Consider the following 17,312-nt stretch of genomic DNA (forward strand, 5'->3'; position numbering starts at 1 on the left):
TATAAAAGCATTGTGTTGCTCATCCTAATTCAGTCTGACATACATTCCAATAACACTACCTCCCCTCCAGAGTTTAAAGCTAAATTTATGGCTGAGCATTGTGAAGTGCATCATTTAAAAATGGTTTCAACCCAAAACATCTAATAAATAAATAATGTGTATGGCTACTCAGTAGTAGACTTTCCAGACTAGAAATCATTCCATCGGATACTCAACAGTCCACTATCGTAGAGGGCTGTCAGATAAATCTTATAGTAGCTGCATTTATGTCCTGTAAATCACATGTTATTGTCTGAGCCTTCTGCCAGGTCATCTATTCTTTTCCCATTTATCAGAAATGCATATAGTACATTGAAACTAGAAATACCATCTAGTCTGGGCCCAGCTTCCTGTCCAAGTAATTAAAACAGCCAAAAGAATGAAATCCTCAGCATCGTGTTACTTTTAAATGAATCATGTCCTTAATGTATGTAGATCTACTTCTTTGCTACTGTAGTACACCATTCTTATATAAAGGTATTGTTAGATTCTATTTGGAGTAAAAACACTGCTGATTTCTGTAGGGCTGCACATACAGATTCAAGTGCATGTAAGTGAACATTCCCATGTGCACAATGATTTATTTATCAGATCTATTAACTGAGCTATTTCTCTGAATTAATTGTACTGAAGCTTATTAAAATTCAGTCTTTTAAAATACTCTCTGCTCTAAAATATTTGTGTTCGATGTTGCACATCTATTTGTATTTTAAACCCTTTTCTTGGAGAGGATATCAGGTGGTGCATATGACGCATCCAGAAAAGGCTGCGAGTTCTGCCATCCTATCTGTATCCTGTTCCTTTGGATTAAAACTGTTATTTTCAGATTACTTTGAATTAATAGGTGAAAATTCTATGTAACTCTTACAATTGCAAAAGAGAAGACTTTTGTATAGGTGGTGGAAGAGCAAGAACCACTAAATCGTCATAGGACTCTCATGTAAGATCAGCATTTTTACTTCAGATGATCTGATTTAGAATGAGCCCTCAGCTTTCAGCTATAAGAAGTAAAATCCCTTCTCCAGTAGACCCATTTTTTTAAAAAAATAAATAAAAAATTCTTGTATCCTAGTCAGGATTATGAAAACTTACTTAATGCACAAAAAGGAATCAGAAATCTGCACTTAAGTGACTCCTAATAAAATACCTTAACTATCTGGCATGCTGCCTAGAAAAATCTGTGTCCCAGGTTCCCTCTGAAATTGCCCATGACTTGGTGTGGATACACCTGTAACTTAAAAGAAACATAGTGATAAGCTAAGGCAGGGTTAGGCAACCTAAGGCCTGGGGGCTGGATGCGGCCCAATCGCCTTCTCGGTCCGGTAATCAGCGTGTTTTTACATGAGTAGAATGCATCCTTTTATTTAAAATGCATCTCTGGGTTATTTGTGGGGCACAGAAATTCGTGCATTTCTCCCCCCAAAATATAGTCCGGCCCACCACATGGTCTGAGGGATGGTGGACCAGCCCACGGCTGAAAAAGGTTGCTGACCCCTGAGCTAAGGTACTTACTCAGGGCAAGGCTTTTGTGATCTATTATACTTATCTGAGTAGCCTAATTGCTTACAAGATCTCAACTCAAGGGGACCCATATGCAACTTTCATGTAACAATCACATCATTGAAATCTTGGGTATGACCCATGCGGCAAGCATCCAAACCTTTTCAAAACATAGGTGACTGCGAACTGTAGAGAATAAACATTCTGAGAAGCATTTCCTTTGTCTGGATAGTTAATTTCAAGGTTCACATTGCAAAATCCATGTTATATTATCCCTGGGTTGAAAGTGAAACTGTCCATAGAAATCAATAAAGAAACCCAGGATTAGGCTATGGTTCTGATTTGTTACTAGAATGTTCACCCAGAAATGAAAAGTGGTAGCAAAAGGACAATTTCTAATTCTTGTAACTTAAAGTCTTATTTAGCAAGAAGCTATGTGCGTTATGTGGGGTTTGGTGCATGGCACATCTCCTGCTCAATCATACATACTTAAGTCATTGATTTCTCTGAGAAATGCTTCCAATAAGAGGGCTGTTGAAATGGGGCATTCAGGACATGCCATTCTCATCTCCTCCCTCTCCCTTTATATGCTACAGACAATCTTTTACAAAGTCGTAACTTACTTACTTGGATAACTGCTATGTGGGAGCTCCTGTATGTTTCTGCCTTCACTGCTAAACCACTTACTTGGAAAATAGCAGAGTTCAGTTTCTTCAACACAGGACAGGAATGGGAACCTGTGACCCTACAGATGTTGCTATACTAAATTCCCATCATCTCTAACCATTGACCATGCTGGCTGGGACAGATGGGAGTTGTAGTCTAACAATTATTGGAGGGCCGCAGGTTCCCAACCTGGCATAGCAGAGTATCAAGCTGGAAATAAAAACTCCCTAATTTATTTAAATGTGTTGGTTTTTTAAAGGGTTTATTATAAACTCTGCCTTCGAATTCCGGGAAAGTCTGTGGAGGTTGAACACAAATGCCATGTTTATAAAGCAATGACGCTGATTTGGAAATTCAGATGGGCCCTTTCCTTCTCATGTTTGAATTCCAAAAAGATAATTACTCACAGTGAATTATCGTAGTGACGTGTGCACAACTTCCTCTCTGTTTCACATTGGAATGTAGGAATCTCAGTGCTGTCAAAATCACTCCAGTGGGGGCTGGGAGGTGCAAAAGAGTTTCTTGATCAAACATAGAGGCACCAAGCACATGCAGCCTCTTTGCTTCTTCTTCCAACTTGCAGAATATTCCCACCCCCATGCCCCAAAAGAGAAAACTTTGATCCTGAGGAGGAAACATACATTTAGATTCATCAGAGTGAAGATTTTTCTAGACTAGCCTAACTGGTCTGAACATTGTGTAGTGTTCAAGATAAGACTCTCTATGCTTAAAGGATGTTGGAGACCATCTCTTGAACACCAGAAACACTTATACATATGAAGGAACATATGCAAAACAAAGCAGTACTTTAACATAAATTACAGATACGTAGTCCTGCTGTTTGGTGTGCGCACACATGCTTCAATTTCCCTTAATTATTTTAGTGACCACACTTGAAAAATTGCATTATTCTAATATATATAAATTCAGTATTTTCAGTAAGGGGTTTTATTTGATGGGGGCGGGGGCAAAACAGCAGAGCAATTGTAAGTTAAAGTATCCCACTGCAGATGTTAAGAACTAAAAGGTCATAATTTAGCTGCAGAAGCAAGGGCCCCGTCCTCCCCCTCAAACCTCAAGGCATCCTATTGCTTCATTCGCACACTAGGACTTAAAAAACCCAACCATTTAAGGTGAATTTTGTGCTAAGAGAGCACACCCTGTGGTTTGGCAGTCTAGTCAGAAGGATGATACCATGCTGGTTTTCTAACTGGATCTTTGAACAATATTCTCATGGGTGGTAAATGTAAAACAAAGTAATATCAACTGGCACTTAATTCTGTGAGCTCCCTGCTGATTGGGCTAGGCAGTGAAATAGAGCTCTTCCTGACAGGAAGTCAGCCTATAAGTGTGGAGACCCCTGAACATAAAGTGTGCTTTAATTTGAGAACCTGCTGTTTTACAGCTTTTCTCTTTAATTTGAGAGCTTAGGAAAAAGGGGCTAGACTAGGGGAATGGATTCAAGCTGACTGGCCGTAGGATAGAAAGTCTAGAGTGTGGTAGCAATTGTGTGCTTTTTACACCAATTATAAATGTGGGAGCAGTTATTTTGAGGCAATTTAGATAGTTTCTTGCTACCAAGGCTTGATTTTAAACCTGATACTGCAACATATAAATCACTTACCTGTGTAGGCTTTCCACACAGATGGCTGTGTTTAAAAAGTACTTACTACATGCACTAGCCTATACATGTTCAACTTTAGCATGCTACCATTGTGTCTGCCAGGCTCACAGATTGCTGGCCTATTTAGGATGCTTACATATGGGACAGCAGACATGGTATGTGCCATTTTAAACTAGAAGCTGGCAGTGCAGAGCACTGGCATGGGCAAATGAAAGCTGTGTGGCAGGTTTAAATTGGGCCTTGCAAGAGTGAATAGGCACTGTAGTTACAGTGTCTGATGTTGAGAGGACATTTTCCCTCATAACTTTATTAGTGATATGATATCCAACGTTAGTTGCACTCAGAGCAGAATGTTTGTGTTCAGTTTTTGGCGTCCAGTTTTTGTTTTGTTTTTGAACAGAGGAGTTAATATTTAATTCAAAAGAGGTGTCTGGCCAACTTGATTCTCATGCCAGTTTTAATACTAAGCGTGGTTAATTACTTTGGTTCATTTGCCTACTGATTGCTCTCAGGTGGTCACTGTTGCCATCTGTTTGTCTCTAGAGACAATGTGGTGTGTCTCTGGGGGTGAAGTCAACTGCTGTGTTAGCAGCACTGGGCTGATCTCTCTGGAGCAGAAGCCTGGGCGGTGTGTATGGAGGTTATGGGCTGCCCAGACAACAATTACCCACTCTCAGTTTTGCTGATGTGGTCCAAAGGAAAGCAGAGCAATATATTTGGCACCAGCTTGGTTGTAGGCAGTGCTCCCCCACCCCCGAAAAATAGGTGCTGGTACTCATCATGAGGGGACGCGGGTGGTGCTGTGGGTTAAACCACAGAGCCTAGGGCTTGCCGATCAGGTCAGCAGTTCGAATTCCCGCAATGGGGTGAGCTCCTGTTGCTTTGTCCCTGCTCCTGCCAACCTAGCACTTCAAAAGCACATCAAAGTGCAAGTAGATAAATAGGTACCGCTCCAGCGGGAAGGTAAATGGCGTTTCTGTGCATTGTTCTGGTTCGCCAGAAGTGGCTTAGTCATGCTGGCCACATGACCCGGAAGCTGTACGCCGGCTCCCTCGGCCTATAGAGCGATATGAGCACTGCAACCCCAGAGTCGTCCGCGATTGGACCTAATGGTCAGGGGTCCCTTTACCTTTACTCATCACGAAGTTGTTACAGTAAGTGCCACACCTTTTAACAACAACAAAAAGAGGTGCTGGTACTGCATACCGCTGAGTACCCCCTGAAAAAAACCTGGCTGTAGGAGTTGCCCGATGGAGATGTACAAGGTGCGATCCAACCATCTTAGGGACTCCATTCCAGATTTGTGTAGGGTTTACTCCTTACCCTTTTCTTCTCCCAAAGATATCCCACAAGGCAGCAGCAGTTTAGAATCAAGAGTTTTCCTTTCCTAGATGGGCTGTCTTTCCAGGTTGGTGAGCCCCACCTGTCCCTCACTTCCCTCTCTCTACAGCATGTGCAGAAACCCCCTTCTTGACAATTGGATTCATTATTAGTCTTGCCCACTCAATCATCTGGAGCCTATATTTGCATTCAAGGGAAATCCCTAACTCATCAAGGGTTTGAGACCCATTGGCTACCCTCACCTGGTTTAGCTGGCCAGTTGAAGCAGTTTCCTGGGTACGGCTGCTGTTGCATGCTGACAGCTTCTTGGAGCCACATGTGACAGCTGAGTGCACGGTGAGGGCCAAAGGTGTACACAATACCCCAGAAGGAGCTTGATGTGTGTCACACCGGGGGTACTACTCCTCCCCTACACTATATATTCACATATAGGAGCTGCAGCAAAATACTGCTGTGTGGAGTGGTCCAAACCAAGAATGCCAGCCAGCAAGCCATGCTTTTCCCAGGATAACATTCCACTCCTCTCCCCCAAGTTTTCTCTTCATTCAGCCCCACAGTTGGAGGAAGTATGCTTCTGTATACCAAGTGCTGGAAACCACAGTAGGGAAGAGTGTTCTTGTGCTCAGGTCCTGTTGGCAGGTTTCCGATAGGCATCTGGTTAGCTATTTTGTGAGAACAGGATGCTGAACTAGTTGGCTTTTGGCCTGACTCAGCAGGGCTCTACTTACAGTACTTCATAGTAACTACATATACTACTAAGCCTGCTCAGAACACACTGTTGGGGGGGGGGAATCTTCCCCTTCCCTTCCTTTTTAAATATACTACAAATGTTTGGGTCCTCCAACTCATACCTACTTTTTGTACATGCATGTTGCTGTTTTAGTTACACAAGAGTTGGAGAAGGAGATGACTATTAATATACAGAATTTGTTCAGCTAGTTCCCTTCGTTTTAGCCTTTAGGTTACAGATTGAGAGATTTTTGTTTCTGGGCATTTAGATGACATTGACTTTTCTTCCTTCTGTTACAAATGGTTTTAGTGTTGCTCTGGTCTTTAGCTCTCGCTTCTTTTTTATTTTATTGTTGTTATTGCATATATTAGCATCTCTGTTTTAACTGTATAAACAGGGTTGGGGGTTCTTGTAGGTGAAAGGTGGTATAAAAATTTTCCTAAATGAATAATGAATGAATAAGAGTAGGTGTTTACATTTTTCTTTAGAGTGCACAAGGATGTGCCAACAATGTGACAGGTGGCCAGATATATTTTTTGTTATTGTTGTTCCTGTGGTTGAATCATTTGGATGTTTGATGTGATGCTTACCCAATGACTCATGCCATCAGCAAAATATATTTTTGTTCAGAGGTCCTAGCTAAGACCACTGTACTGTACCACAAGTGGTTGAAAATCCTGTGGCATGTGGAGAATATTAACATGTTTTTTAATCTGGTTTTTAGCTTGTCCTTGATATAATTATTTAGTTTTGAATGCCTTTAACTGGGTTTTTAATGACAATTATGTTTTATTCTTTTTGTAAACTGCTTTGAGGTTTTATTATGATAAAGCAATGTATAAATCTTGTGAAATAAATAAATATTGAATTTTGTGAGCCTGCTATATAGGTATGTTTTACAAACATACGCACCATATGGCTTTGAAAGAAAACTTTATGCTGGAAGGAATGAAGTTAGTATTTAAAACACGATAATTTTATCAATACATGGTATGGCAGTATGAAATTAGTGCTGATTTCTTTTGAAAGATAAAAGTAGTACCTCTGCAGTTTGTGTCTACAAAAGTTCATTGTGGCCTTGAATTCTCTATTTAAGTATTAAAATTAAATTCTCGTTATAAGGTAATTTCAGGTATTTACTGCACAACAATATAACACCAGTTTATAGGAAGCCTGCTCGGAGTGGAATACACAGACTGGTTAAACAGCAGGGGAGTCTTCTGCTTTTAGTTAAAAACTGCTGTTTCTGTATGGCATATTTACAACTTATTTAATTCTTAATGTAGTGTGCTGTGGGACTGAGCATACGAAAAAGAGTAGAAAGAGCTCTGCTTTCTGTGTCTAAGGCTATTACTTGCTGTACAATAATAAAGGCACTATTTTATTGGGTTAGTTGTAATTAACTTCAGCACTATGCATTCATATAAATCATTCTCAATCTGTTTTCTTTGCATTTTCCTTCCTTTAACTGAGTTAGCATAGTTGTTTTCAAATGTTGTTTTTCCTATAAGGAATAAAGCTGTAATAGCCTTTCTCTAAATGGACTTGTAGAGCTAATTATTCTAATAATTATTTAATCTGCATTGATAGAGTCTTAATGCAATTTTTACAAATGGTTATGGATCAGTTTTTTTGGCTATGGTCTGGATTTGACCATGAACAAATTTATCCATTACCAGAACTCCCCTTCCTTGGGAGGGGGTGTTATTATTGTTTCTTTCCTTGCTTCTTTGTCTTGATCTGAGTGCCCCCCCCCCCAAAAAAACCCTAGTGCTTAACACTTTCAGGCACTGAATAGAACCTGAATCTACATTAAGTGTCAGATTTACACATAATTTCCATGGCGTTTCCGTTTTCCAGTGTTATACCAAATCTTCCCCTTCTCAAGTCTCAAAAGGCAGGACACACATTGGATTGTGCCAGTTTCTTGGACTATTTCATATGAAATAAAAGTAAACATCATAAAGCTCATTTTTGGCTTTGGTAAATTTAATTCTTTAACTAGTGTAATGTGGCTTTAAAATCTTGGTTCCTTACTGCCTTTGTTTTGATGACAAGAGCAATAGTTTTCAAATGTAATGGAACAAAAAGTACTTTCTGCTTATATCGGAACACAATGTGTAGTGTTTTTTTTTTAGCCTTATAAAAATAATTAGCCTCTATATAGTTCTAATGGCAGCCTTGAAAGTTTTAGCCTGGAGCAGCCTCTAATGAACAGCCCTTGTTTTTTTCCATTTGGGCTTTGAGATTCCCTAAAGACTTGACTTCAGACCTCAGAGGGCAGCAGCTGCCATTTGTCTTGAGTACTAGTGTTGCGAAATAGTCAGACCACGTACTAATAGAACACATTTGTACAATTCAATACATAGATGCTTGATAGAGGTTTAATGATGATCATCTGTTGAGAGCTTGTAGATGGGTGGACTTAGAGCAACTTCTATTGCACCTTATCAAAATAATACCATCTCCATCTGTATTGATCAGGTGGATAATGTTGCCTGGCTAAGCTTGCTTTCCCAGAGCAGGGTTTTGGGGTTTTTTTTACAGACTGCTATGTTTTTATATTAAAAATCTCTTTTCTTATAAATTTCCAAAAAATCTTGAAGTGCTTAATGCCTCATCTGTGCAAAGTTGTTCAGCTGCATAATTGACAAAACTGAACTCATACATACTGTCCCTTCTCGTATACCATAAATAATAAAACTGGAGGGGATCCTGCAGTAGGCCATCCTTTCCAATGCTCTGCTTGTTGCAAGAAATGCAGGGCTAGAGCATCTCCACCAAGCCCACTACCCCTCGAGGTGATTGGTTCAATTGCCAAACTTTCCTTTTCATGTCAACACATTTCTCCAAACGCTGTGCCAAAATCTACCCTTCTGTCATAAAATTATAGAATCATAAAATTTTAGAGTTGGAAGGGACTACAAGAGTCATCTAGCCCAATCCTCTGCAATGCAGGAGTCTCAAGCAGAGAGATGGCCATCCAATCTCTACTTGAAAACCTCCAAGGAAGGAGAGTCCATCACCTCTTTTCCACTGTTCGTATAGCTCTTGCGGTCAGAAAGTTATTCCTGTGTTTAATCAGACTCTCCTTTTCTTTACTTGAACTTGAATCATAACTAATTCCCTCAACCGTTCCTCATAAGGCTTGGCTTCCATACTCTTGATCATTTTGGTCACCCTCACCTGCACATGTTCCAACTTGTCAATTGTGGCACCAAGAACTAGACACAGTATTCCAGGTGTGGTCTGACCAGGGCAGAATAGAGCAGTACTATTACTCCCTTTTATCAGCATACTATACTTCTGTTGATGCAGCGTAGAATACTATTAGCTTATTCCCCCCCTCTTTTTTTTGTTGCTATCTCATACTGTTGACTCATGTTAAGCTTGTGGTTTACTAAGACCCCTAGATCCTTTTCACATGTAGCATTGCCAGTCCACTTGTCCCCACCTTAGATTTGCACGATGGGTTATTTCTCCCCGTGCATAGATCCTTACATTTTTCCCTGTTGAAATTCATTTTGTTAGTTTGGGCCCAGTTCTCCAATCTGTTAACTCTGTCTTGAATCCTAATTCTGTCTTCAGTGGCATAATTGTCTAACCCCCCCGCCCACTGGTCTGGTGTCATCTGCAAGTTGGTACAGATGCTGAACACTACAATTAGCATGACATTTGGAGTTTCCCTAGGGGCGCTCTGAAAGTAGCTTTGGAACTTCAAATACTTTTGAAGTATCTGTACCCAGTGCTTTTTTTCTGGGGATATGCAGGGGTACGCATAGCCCTAAACATTTTGTGAATCTTTGTACAGTGGTACCTCAGGTTACATACGCTTCAGGTTACAGACTCCACTAACCCAGAAATAGTACCTTGGGTTAAGAACTTGCTTCAGGATGAGAACAGAAATCGTGCAGCAGCGGTGCGGCGGCAGCAGGAGGCCCCATTAGCTAAAGTGGTGCTTCAGGTTAAGAACAGTTTCAGGTTAAGAACAGACCTCCAGAACGAAATAAGTACTTAACCCGAGGTACCACTGTACTTTTGTCCATTTACTGTATTTATTTTTCAAAATTTGAACTATAAAATGGTGATTTTCTTGAGTCAAAACGAGAGTACACCTAAACATTTTTTTAACAAAAAAAAAAGCAAAAAAAAAAAAAAGCACTGCCTGTACCCATTTATTTATCCCTGAGTCCATGTAAGTGGAGGAACACTTAAGTGTCAGGACCTGGCTGAGACAGTAAGCAACTGTACCTGAATCAATATCTTGAGGGGGTATGTTTTTCAGTCCAGATTTTATAAAGTCAGTTGCTGGAGCTGAAAGAGTTGTATCTTGAGGTGGATCTGGAGGAACTGGATCTAAAATGCATCAGGAAGGAGCTACTGATTTGAAAATGCAACGTGTGAATTGACTTGGGCTGTGATGTGACCATACTGATGGGGCCCTTTACTCTAAGCCAGGGGTCAGCAAACTTTTTCAGCAGGGGGCCAGTCCACTGGGGCCGGACTATATTTTAAGGGGGGAAATGAACGAATTCCTGTGCCCCACAAATAACACAGAGATGCATTTTAAATAAATGAACATATTCTACAAATGTAAAAACATGCTGATTCCCGGACGCTGATTCCTGGACTGTCCACAGGCAGCTAAGAAGAACCTAAGAAGGCGATTGGGCCTTAGTTTGCCTACCCATGCTCTAAGCCTTGAACCTAGCTTATTGAATACCTGGAACTGTGTATGTTCAGGCCTTAGAGCCTACATCGGAGCAGATGATAGGAGTGTTTAACATTGGCCTCTGAAATTGGCAGAAAGGATGACATTTCTGGACAGATCAGACCCTGTAAAAATAGTAGACTCCTGGCCTTCTACCCTTGCTCATCAAGAGAACAATGCCTTCTGTCTGCTGCATTTCAGATTCTTAATTTCCACCTCCAGTTCCCAAAAAATGATCTCAAGGACCCTAAGCTGAAGAACATACCCTCTAGATCTCTCTACTGCCATCCATGGTCCTCCTTTGCCCCATGCAAAGTTCTGTTCAGCACTTTAAGGCAATTTATATCTCATAGCTACTTGCATTTTTGTCAGTGCTTAAGTATTTACTATAGATTCACTATAGACTGCGCAGTAATTATGATCATGTACATTAGCAGTAGATTTTATAGGCATAGGAAGTAGTAGTCGATTAAGATCAGCTTACAGCAGGTATGAAATTATTGACTTGGTCGATCTCCTCTTGCAGTCCTTCCTTTTGAAAGTGCTGAAATGTATTCTCCAGTTATTCAGCTACATTAGTGGTCGACTCTGAGGCTTTTAACATGTTTTTCATCAGCACCTTTGGGAGAAGGATAACAAAGATCTTGACATAACAATGCAGTCAGCTTTGAGAATGTAATTGCAGTACAGGATATATGTGCTGTGTTGAAACATTGCATTAAACATGAAAGACATTGGTTGTTACATTTTGCCCCCCTCCCCCGCCAAGCTATTAAAGCACGCTTAAGGGAGTGTTCACCTGTGGCTTAAAAAAATTTGTTTAGACTAATATTTTCTCTGATCTTTGTCTGTGATAGAGAGAGTTAAGCTGGAAAAAAACCAATATAAATATCTTTGCTTTTCAGTTTGGGCAATTTCTGTTTTCAGTAATTAAGTTCTGAAGCACTACACTGAGTGTGATTCAAGGTGAAAGCCATTGTTTGAAGACAAAAACATGTGCATGATGTCATTTAGAGAAAATGATAGCTCTTCATTTATATCCCCACCTTCCAACACTTCTCCTGCCAATATTTTGTGAGGGAATGCTAAAACAAGTGAAGAGGCATGTTGGCAAAAGAATAGAAACATCTAGGCAGGATAAACAATCACTTTAGTGCCCATTGTTGTGTTATACAACTGTATACTCCAAAAAATTGTAGCAACAAAAATACATAGTTATGATTGATTGCTTTATGGCCTATGAGCAAAAAACAAACAAACACCACACAAAACTGCTTCTAGTTATTCAGAAATGTTGTTGTTTTTTGTAAATTGAGGCATGCCTATAGAGGAAGGCACAAGGGAACTCCCCAAACACCCTGTGGGTTGGATACCTCATTTATTTTGCAGTATTTCCATGGTAGCAGTGCAATGGGCCAGTTGCTGATTGGACTGTTTTTTGAGGTGCCAAGGCCTTGTTCAGCAATCTAGCTCTCTTGGCTGGTATTAATAAAATATAGAGGTTTGTGATGAGAGCTGATAAGGTGTGGTGCCTTGGATTAAGGAAACCTGAGATCAAAACTGTGCTTGGTGATGAAGCTTCCTTGGGTTGCCCCAGAGGGGAAGAAGGACTCATCTACAGTCTCTGCCTAAAGACCAGCAGACTTTTGACTCTTCTTCCTCTGTCATTTAACAATGGCCATGCAGTCAGGCTAGTTGAACTGTTTCCGTACCAAAGAGCTGTTATGAGATCTATCCCCCCCCCCCAATCTGTAAGCAACTCTGGGGGCCTTATCAGTTGAAGTGGGTTGTTGATTAAAAAAAGAAAAGTATTTTAAAAATAGATTAAAAATATTTTTGCCTAACCTACATCTGTGGTGATGACAGGCTTAATACCTTTTCACCTTGGTATTCTCTCACCCTTCTAGTAGGAAGTCAATATGCTGAATGCTTAGTTTGAATAGCACTTTGGGTGGTTCTTGTTATCTGGATAGATGTGGTCATGCTCATCAGCTGACTTTGTTTACAGTACAAACAATACATGTACTGGATGAAATAAATATACAGTGGTACCTCGGGTTAAGTACTTAATTCGTTTCGGAGGTCCGTTCTTAAACTGAAACTGTTCTTAACCTGAAGCACCACTTTAGCTAATGGGGCCTCCTGCTGCTACTGGGCCGCCGGAGCACGATTTCTGTTCTCATCCTGAAGCAAAGTTCTTAACCTGAAGCACTATTTCCGGGTTAGCGGAGTCTGTAACCTGAAGCGTATGTAACCTGAAGTGTATGTAACCCGAGGTACCACTGTACCTAGCCAGCACAACCAGTCCTTTTTAAAATTAAAGTGTATATATAAATTTTGAGTTAAAATTTTAATATCTTGTGTCACCATCTTAACTTTCACTATAACTGTTTCCACTGGTTTAATTAATGTAAATTTGTTCTTTTAATTTCCTTTTTCACTTTTGCATTGTAGGAGTGGCAGAACTCAATACAGAAGAATGCTGGCCTAGCTTTCATTGAGCTTGTCAACGAAGGAAGGTAACTTCCTAGTTATATTAATTTCTATAATCAACATTCTTCATATTGAGCAAATTCTGATTAATTTCTGTTGCTGACTTATGAAGTTCTTTGTCTACAAGTAAAATGTTTTGGATTTGGTAGCGTACATTTGCATTCCTTTAGAAATATTGTACTTTGTGAACCTGATTCAGCCACTAAATCTCCTGTACAGGTCTATGCAGAGGTTGTCTGAACCTGGGGAGGGAGTCTTGTTATAATAACTCAAACAAAAATGCATCTCAGGGCAAGTGTACCACCCCCCCGCCCTCCCCGGCACAGGCTTGCTCCCATATTCTGTTGTGGTTTGGCATTTTCTCTTATCTGTAGTCATATTGATATAGTGTGCCTATGGCAGACCTGCACAGTTTGTGACCAGCAAGCTGAAACTTCCTGTTTCTACTGGTTATTCGAAGGAATGTCAACTACTTGGCAGACCCAATACATGCTGGTTGCTTGTGTTTGACTTGTTGGAGCGCAAGTTATAGAGCACTGTTGTGGGGTCTCAGATCACTGATTTAAAAGTCTCGTTAGTTACGTGTATGCATGTGAAATTTCTCAAATTGACCACTTCAGGCATTTTTAAAAAAAATAAAATAGAAAAAAGCAAGTGTACTGTATATATTACATTGGGTGCTGTGGCAGAAAGGTGGTATATGAATGCAATACATAAATATACCAACTGATTTTTGCATAATAATAATAATAATAATAATAATAATAATAATTTTTTATTTATAGCCCGCCCTCCCCAGCCAAGGCCGGGCTCAGAGCGGCTTACAAGCAATAATAAAAACAAGATGAATGATTACAACTTAAAAACAAAAATAAAATACAACATTAAAATAATGGAACATTAAAATATTAAAATGTAGCCTCATCGCAGGAGGAGAAGGAAAAGAAAAAAGAAAGAGAGGGAGGGAGGGAATCAAATTGGCTCGAAGCCAAAGGCCAGGTGGAACAACTCTGTCTTACAGGCCCTGTGGAAAGAAATCAGATCCTGCAGGGCCCTGGTCTCATGAGGCAGAGCGTTCCACCAGGCCGGAGCCAGAGTTGAAAAGGCCCTGGCTCTGGTTGAAGCCAATCTAACTTCCTTAGGGCCCGGGACCACTAGGGTGTTGCTATTTATGGACCTTGAGGCTCTCCGTGGGGCATACCAGGAGAGGCGGTCCCGTACGTACGAGGGTCCTAGGCCGTGAAGGGCTTTAAAGGTCAAAAGCAGCACCTTAAATCTGACCCTGTACTCCACCGGGAGCCAGTGCAGCTTGAAAAGCACTGGGTGAATATGCTCCCATGGCAGAGACCCCGTGAGGAGCCTCGCTGCAGCATTCTGCACCCTCTGGAGTTTCTGGGTCAGCTTCAAGGGCAGCCCCGCGTAGAGCGAATTACAGTAGTCAAGCCTGGAGATGACCGTCGCATGGATCACTGTGGCCAGGTCGGGGCGGGAAAGGTAAGGGACCAACTGCTTGATGCGGCGAAGGTGGAAAAATGTCGCCTTGGCTGTTGCTGTAACTTGCGCCTCCATGGAAAGGGAGGCGTCAAGGATTATACCCAAACTCTTAACGGAAGGCAATGGCACTTATTGGGCCCCCGCAAGAGAAGGGAGTTGGTCCCTCATCCCCATGCCATCCCGACCTAGCCATAGGACCTCTGTCTTCGAAGGATTTAGTTTCAATCGGCTCCCACGAAACCATCTAGCCACAGCTTCCAAGCATCTGGTCAGTGTGTTCGGGGCCGAGTCGGTGTGGCCATCCATCAGCAGATAGAGCTGAGTGTCATCAGCATATTGGTGACAGCCCAGCCCAAAGCTCCGGATAATCTGGGCAAGGGGGCGCATAAAGATGTTAAAAAGCATCGGGGAGAGAATTGCGCCCTGCGGCACTCCACACACCAAGGAGTGGCGTGACGACATTTCCCTCCCTAGTGCCACCCTCTGTCCCCGACCAGAGATAAAAGAGCACAACCAGTTACGGGCTATGCCCTGTATCCCCACATCTGCGAGGCGGTGGTCCAGAAGATCATGATCGACCATGTCAAAGGCTGCTGACAAATCTAAAAGGATCAGCAGTCCTGACCCACCTCGATCCAGTTGTCTACGGAGATCATCTGTTAGGGCAACCAGAGCCGTCTCCGTCCCAAAACCAGGACGGAAACCGGACTGAAATGGATCTAATGCCGATGTTTCCTCCAGAAACCTACCAAGCTGTTCAGCAACCGCTCTCTCAATTACCTTACCCAGGTATGGAAGATTTGAAACTGGGCGGTAATTGGATAGGTCTAAGGGATCTAATGAAGTTTTGTTTAAGAGTGGACACACCACTGCTTCCTTCAGTTCCCCTGGGAATGTCCCCGTGTCAAGGGACAAATTGATAATTTCAACCAGGGGGGTCCGCGCAACATCTGGACACTCCCTAATCAGCCAAGACGGGCACGGATCAAGGAGGCAGGTGGTGGGCCTACCAACTTGGAGGAATCTATCTACAACAGTAGGGAGTATCCGATCGAAATGGTCCAACACTGGACCTGAAGTCAGTCGAGGGGCCTCCAGTTCAGTCACTGTATCTAAATTGGCAGGGAGGTCACGGCGGAGCAACAGGACTTTCTCCGCAAAAAAGCTCGCGAATGCCTCACAGCTGTGGGTCGAATTTGTGCTTAAATTTGGTTGTCCTCCTAAGGACGTTATTGACCTAATTATTCTAAAAAGTTGTGCCGGGCGAGAGCTAGCGGATGCAATGGAAGCTGCAAAGTAAGATTTCTTAGCAGCTTTCATAGCCATCTCATAGGCTTTCATAAGCATCCTATAAGATGTTCTTGAGGCTCCGTCACGAGTCCGTCGCCATACTCGCTCTAGCCGTCTGAGATCCTGCTTCATTTTCCGGAGCTCCTCAGTAAACCAAGGAGCCCGGTTTCGACGGGGTCGCAGAGGGTGCTTAGGTGCGATCTCATCAATAGCTGCCAAGAGCCGGTTATTCCAGTCCTCAACAAGGTCATCTAATGAGTAGCCAGGAGGAGCAGGGTTCCGCAAGGCTTGTCGGAATCTATCAGGATCCATCAGTTTTCGCGGATGAGCCCAAATAGGTTCGCCACCCGAGCCGGGGAGGAGCGGGAAGTCAATCTTGGCTTTCAGAACGTAGTGATCAGACCATGGCACTTCCACAGCGGGGAGCATGATCACATCTATGCCAGCCCCAAAGATCAGATCCAGCGTGTGGCCTGCTTGATGAGTGGGGCCCAAAACAAACTGGGAGAGCCCTAGTGTTGCCATGGAAGTCAGTAGGTCCAGAGCCTGTGAGGAGGGAGCGGCATCGGCATGGACGTTGAAGTCTCCCAAAACCAGTAGGTTTGGGAACTCCAAGGCCCAGCCCGCCACCACCTCCAGCAGGTCTGACAGGGTGGCTGCAGGTGTGCTGGGTGGTCGGTACATAAGCACCTTTATCAAAAGGATTTTTGTTATAATAAATTTCAGAGTAAGCCTAGATGTTCATACTTTTCAGTTCAGTTCCTTAATACAAAATGTGTTATAGAAAATGACAGATCATGGCAGAAACATTAACTTTGGCGTGCACTTAAATTCAGTAGAATTGTATATATTTCCTAAGTAATTCAAAAATACATAATAATCGCACCAGAAGTAGTAACCATAGTGATATAGAAAATGAATAAAGCACTTAATGATTGGAAAAGAGAAATACACCTATTTAGTCTCTCTTAGTAGAGTTAGAGAAACATCCACTATAATGTAAATTTTAAATGAAGACTTGGTGAACTCTAAATCCAAAGTAATCTTTATTAGCAGAGAGATTAGCTACTCCCTCCTTCTTAGTGATTAGCACTTTCATCCTAAGTCAAGTAGTAAACTCTGGCTGTTCTCCTCAGAGTGCTTTAGCCACTTTGGTAAAATGCAGAGTCAGCTGTTCAAGACAATACGAGTTGCTTCTGGTTTAAAGCTACTTTCTCAATGCAATAGGAAGCTTGCCGATAGATGAAATATTGTGGGAGAGTAAGTGTACACAAAGACCTAGAGAGGCTGATGGGTTTAATTCCAACATGTTTTTTTTCCATCACATAGTTTAAAAGTCTCTACAAAGAGGGATAAAGTGGGTATACAAAGTTAACAGTATAGTGAAATCCGGGCAGTTAGAAAGGTTAGTGATGTTCATTGTT

At 41.8% G+C, this 17,312-nt stretch overlaps 1 protein-coding gene across 4 annotated transcripts in view; it reads left to right on the plus strand.

Annotated features, from left to right (window-relative positions):
• The window catches only part of LRBA (LPS responsive beige-like anchor protein), a 360,426-nt gene that overhangs the window by 102,364 nt on the left and 240,750 nt on the right, over nucleotides 1-17,312 (plus strand). For all 4 annotated transcript variants that reach the window (XM_081021326.1, XM_081021329.1, XM_081021328.1 and 1 more), the window contains exon 35: nucleotides 13,066-13,130. In XM_081021326.1, coding sequence (XP_080877452.1) covers nucleotides 13,066-13,130 — 65 coding nt within the window. The remainder of the gene's footprint in view (nucleotides 1-13,065; nucleotides 13,131-17,312) is intronic.

Source organism: Podarcis pityusensis (genome assembly GCF_964106645.2).
Source record: "Podarcis pityusensis genome assembly, chromosome: 9".
Lineage (NCBI taxonomy): Eukaryota > Metazoa > Chordata > Lepidosauria > Squamata > Lacertidae > Podarcis > Podarcis pityusensis.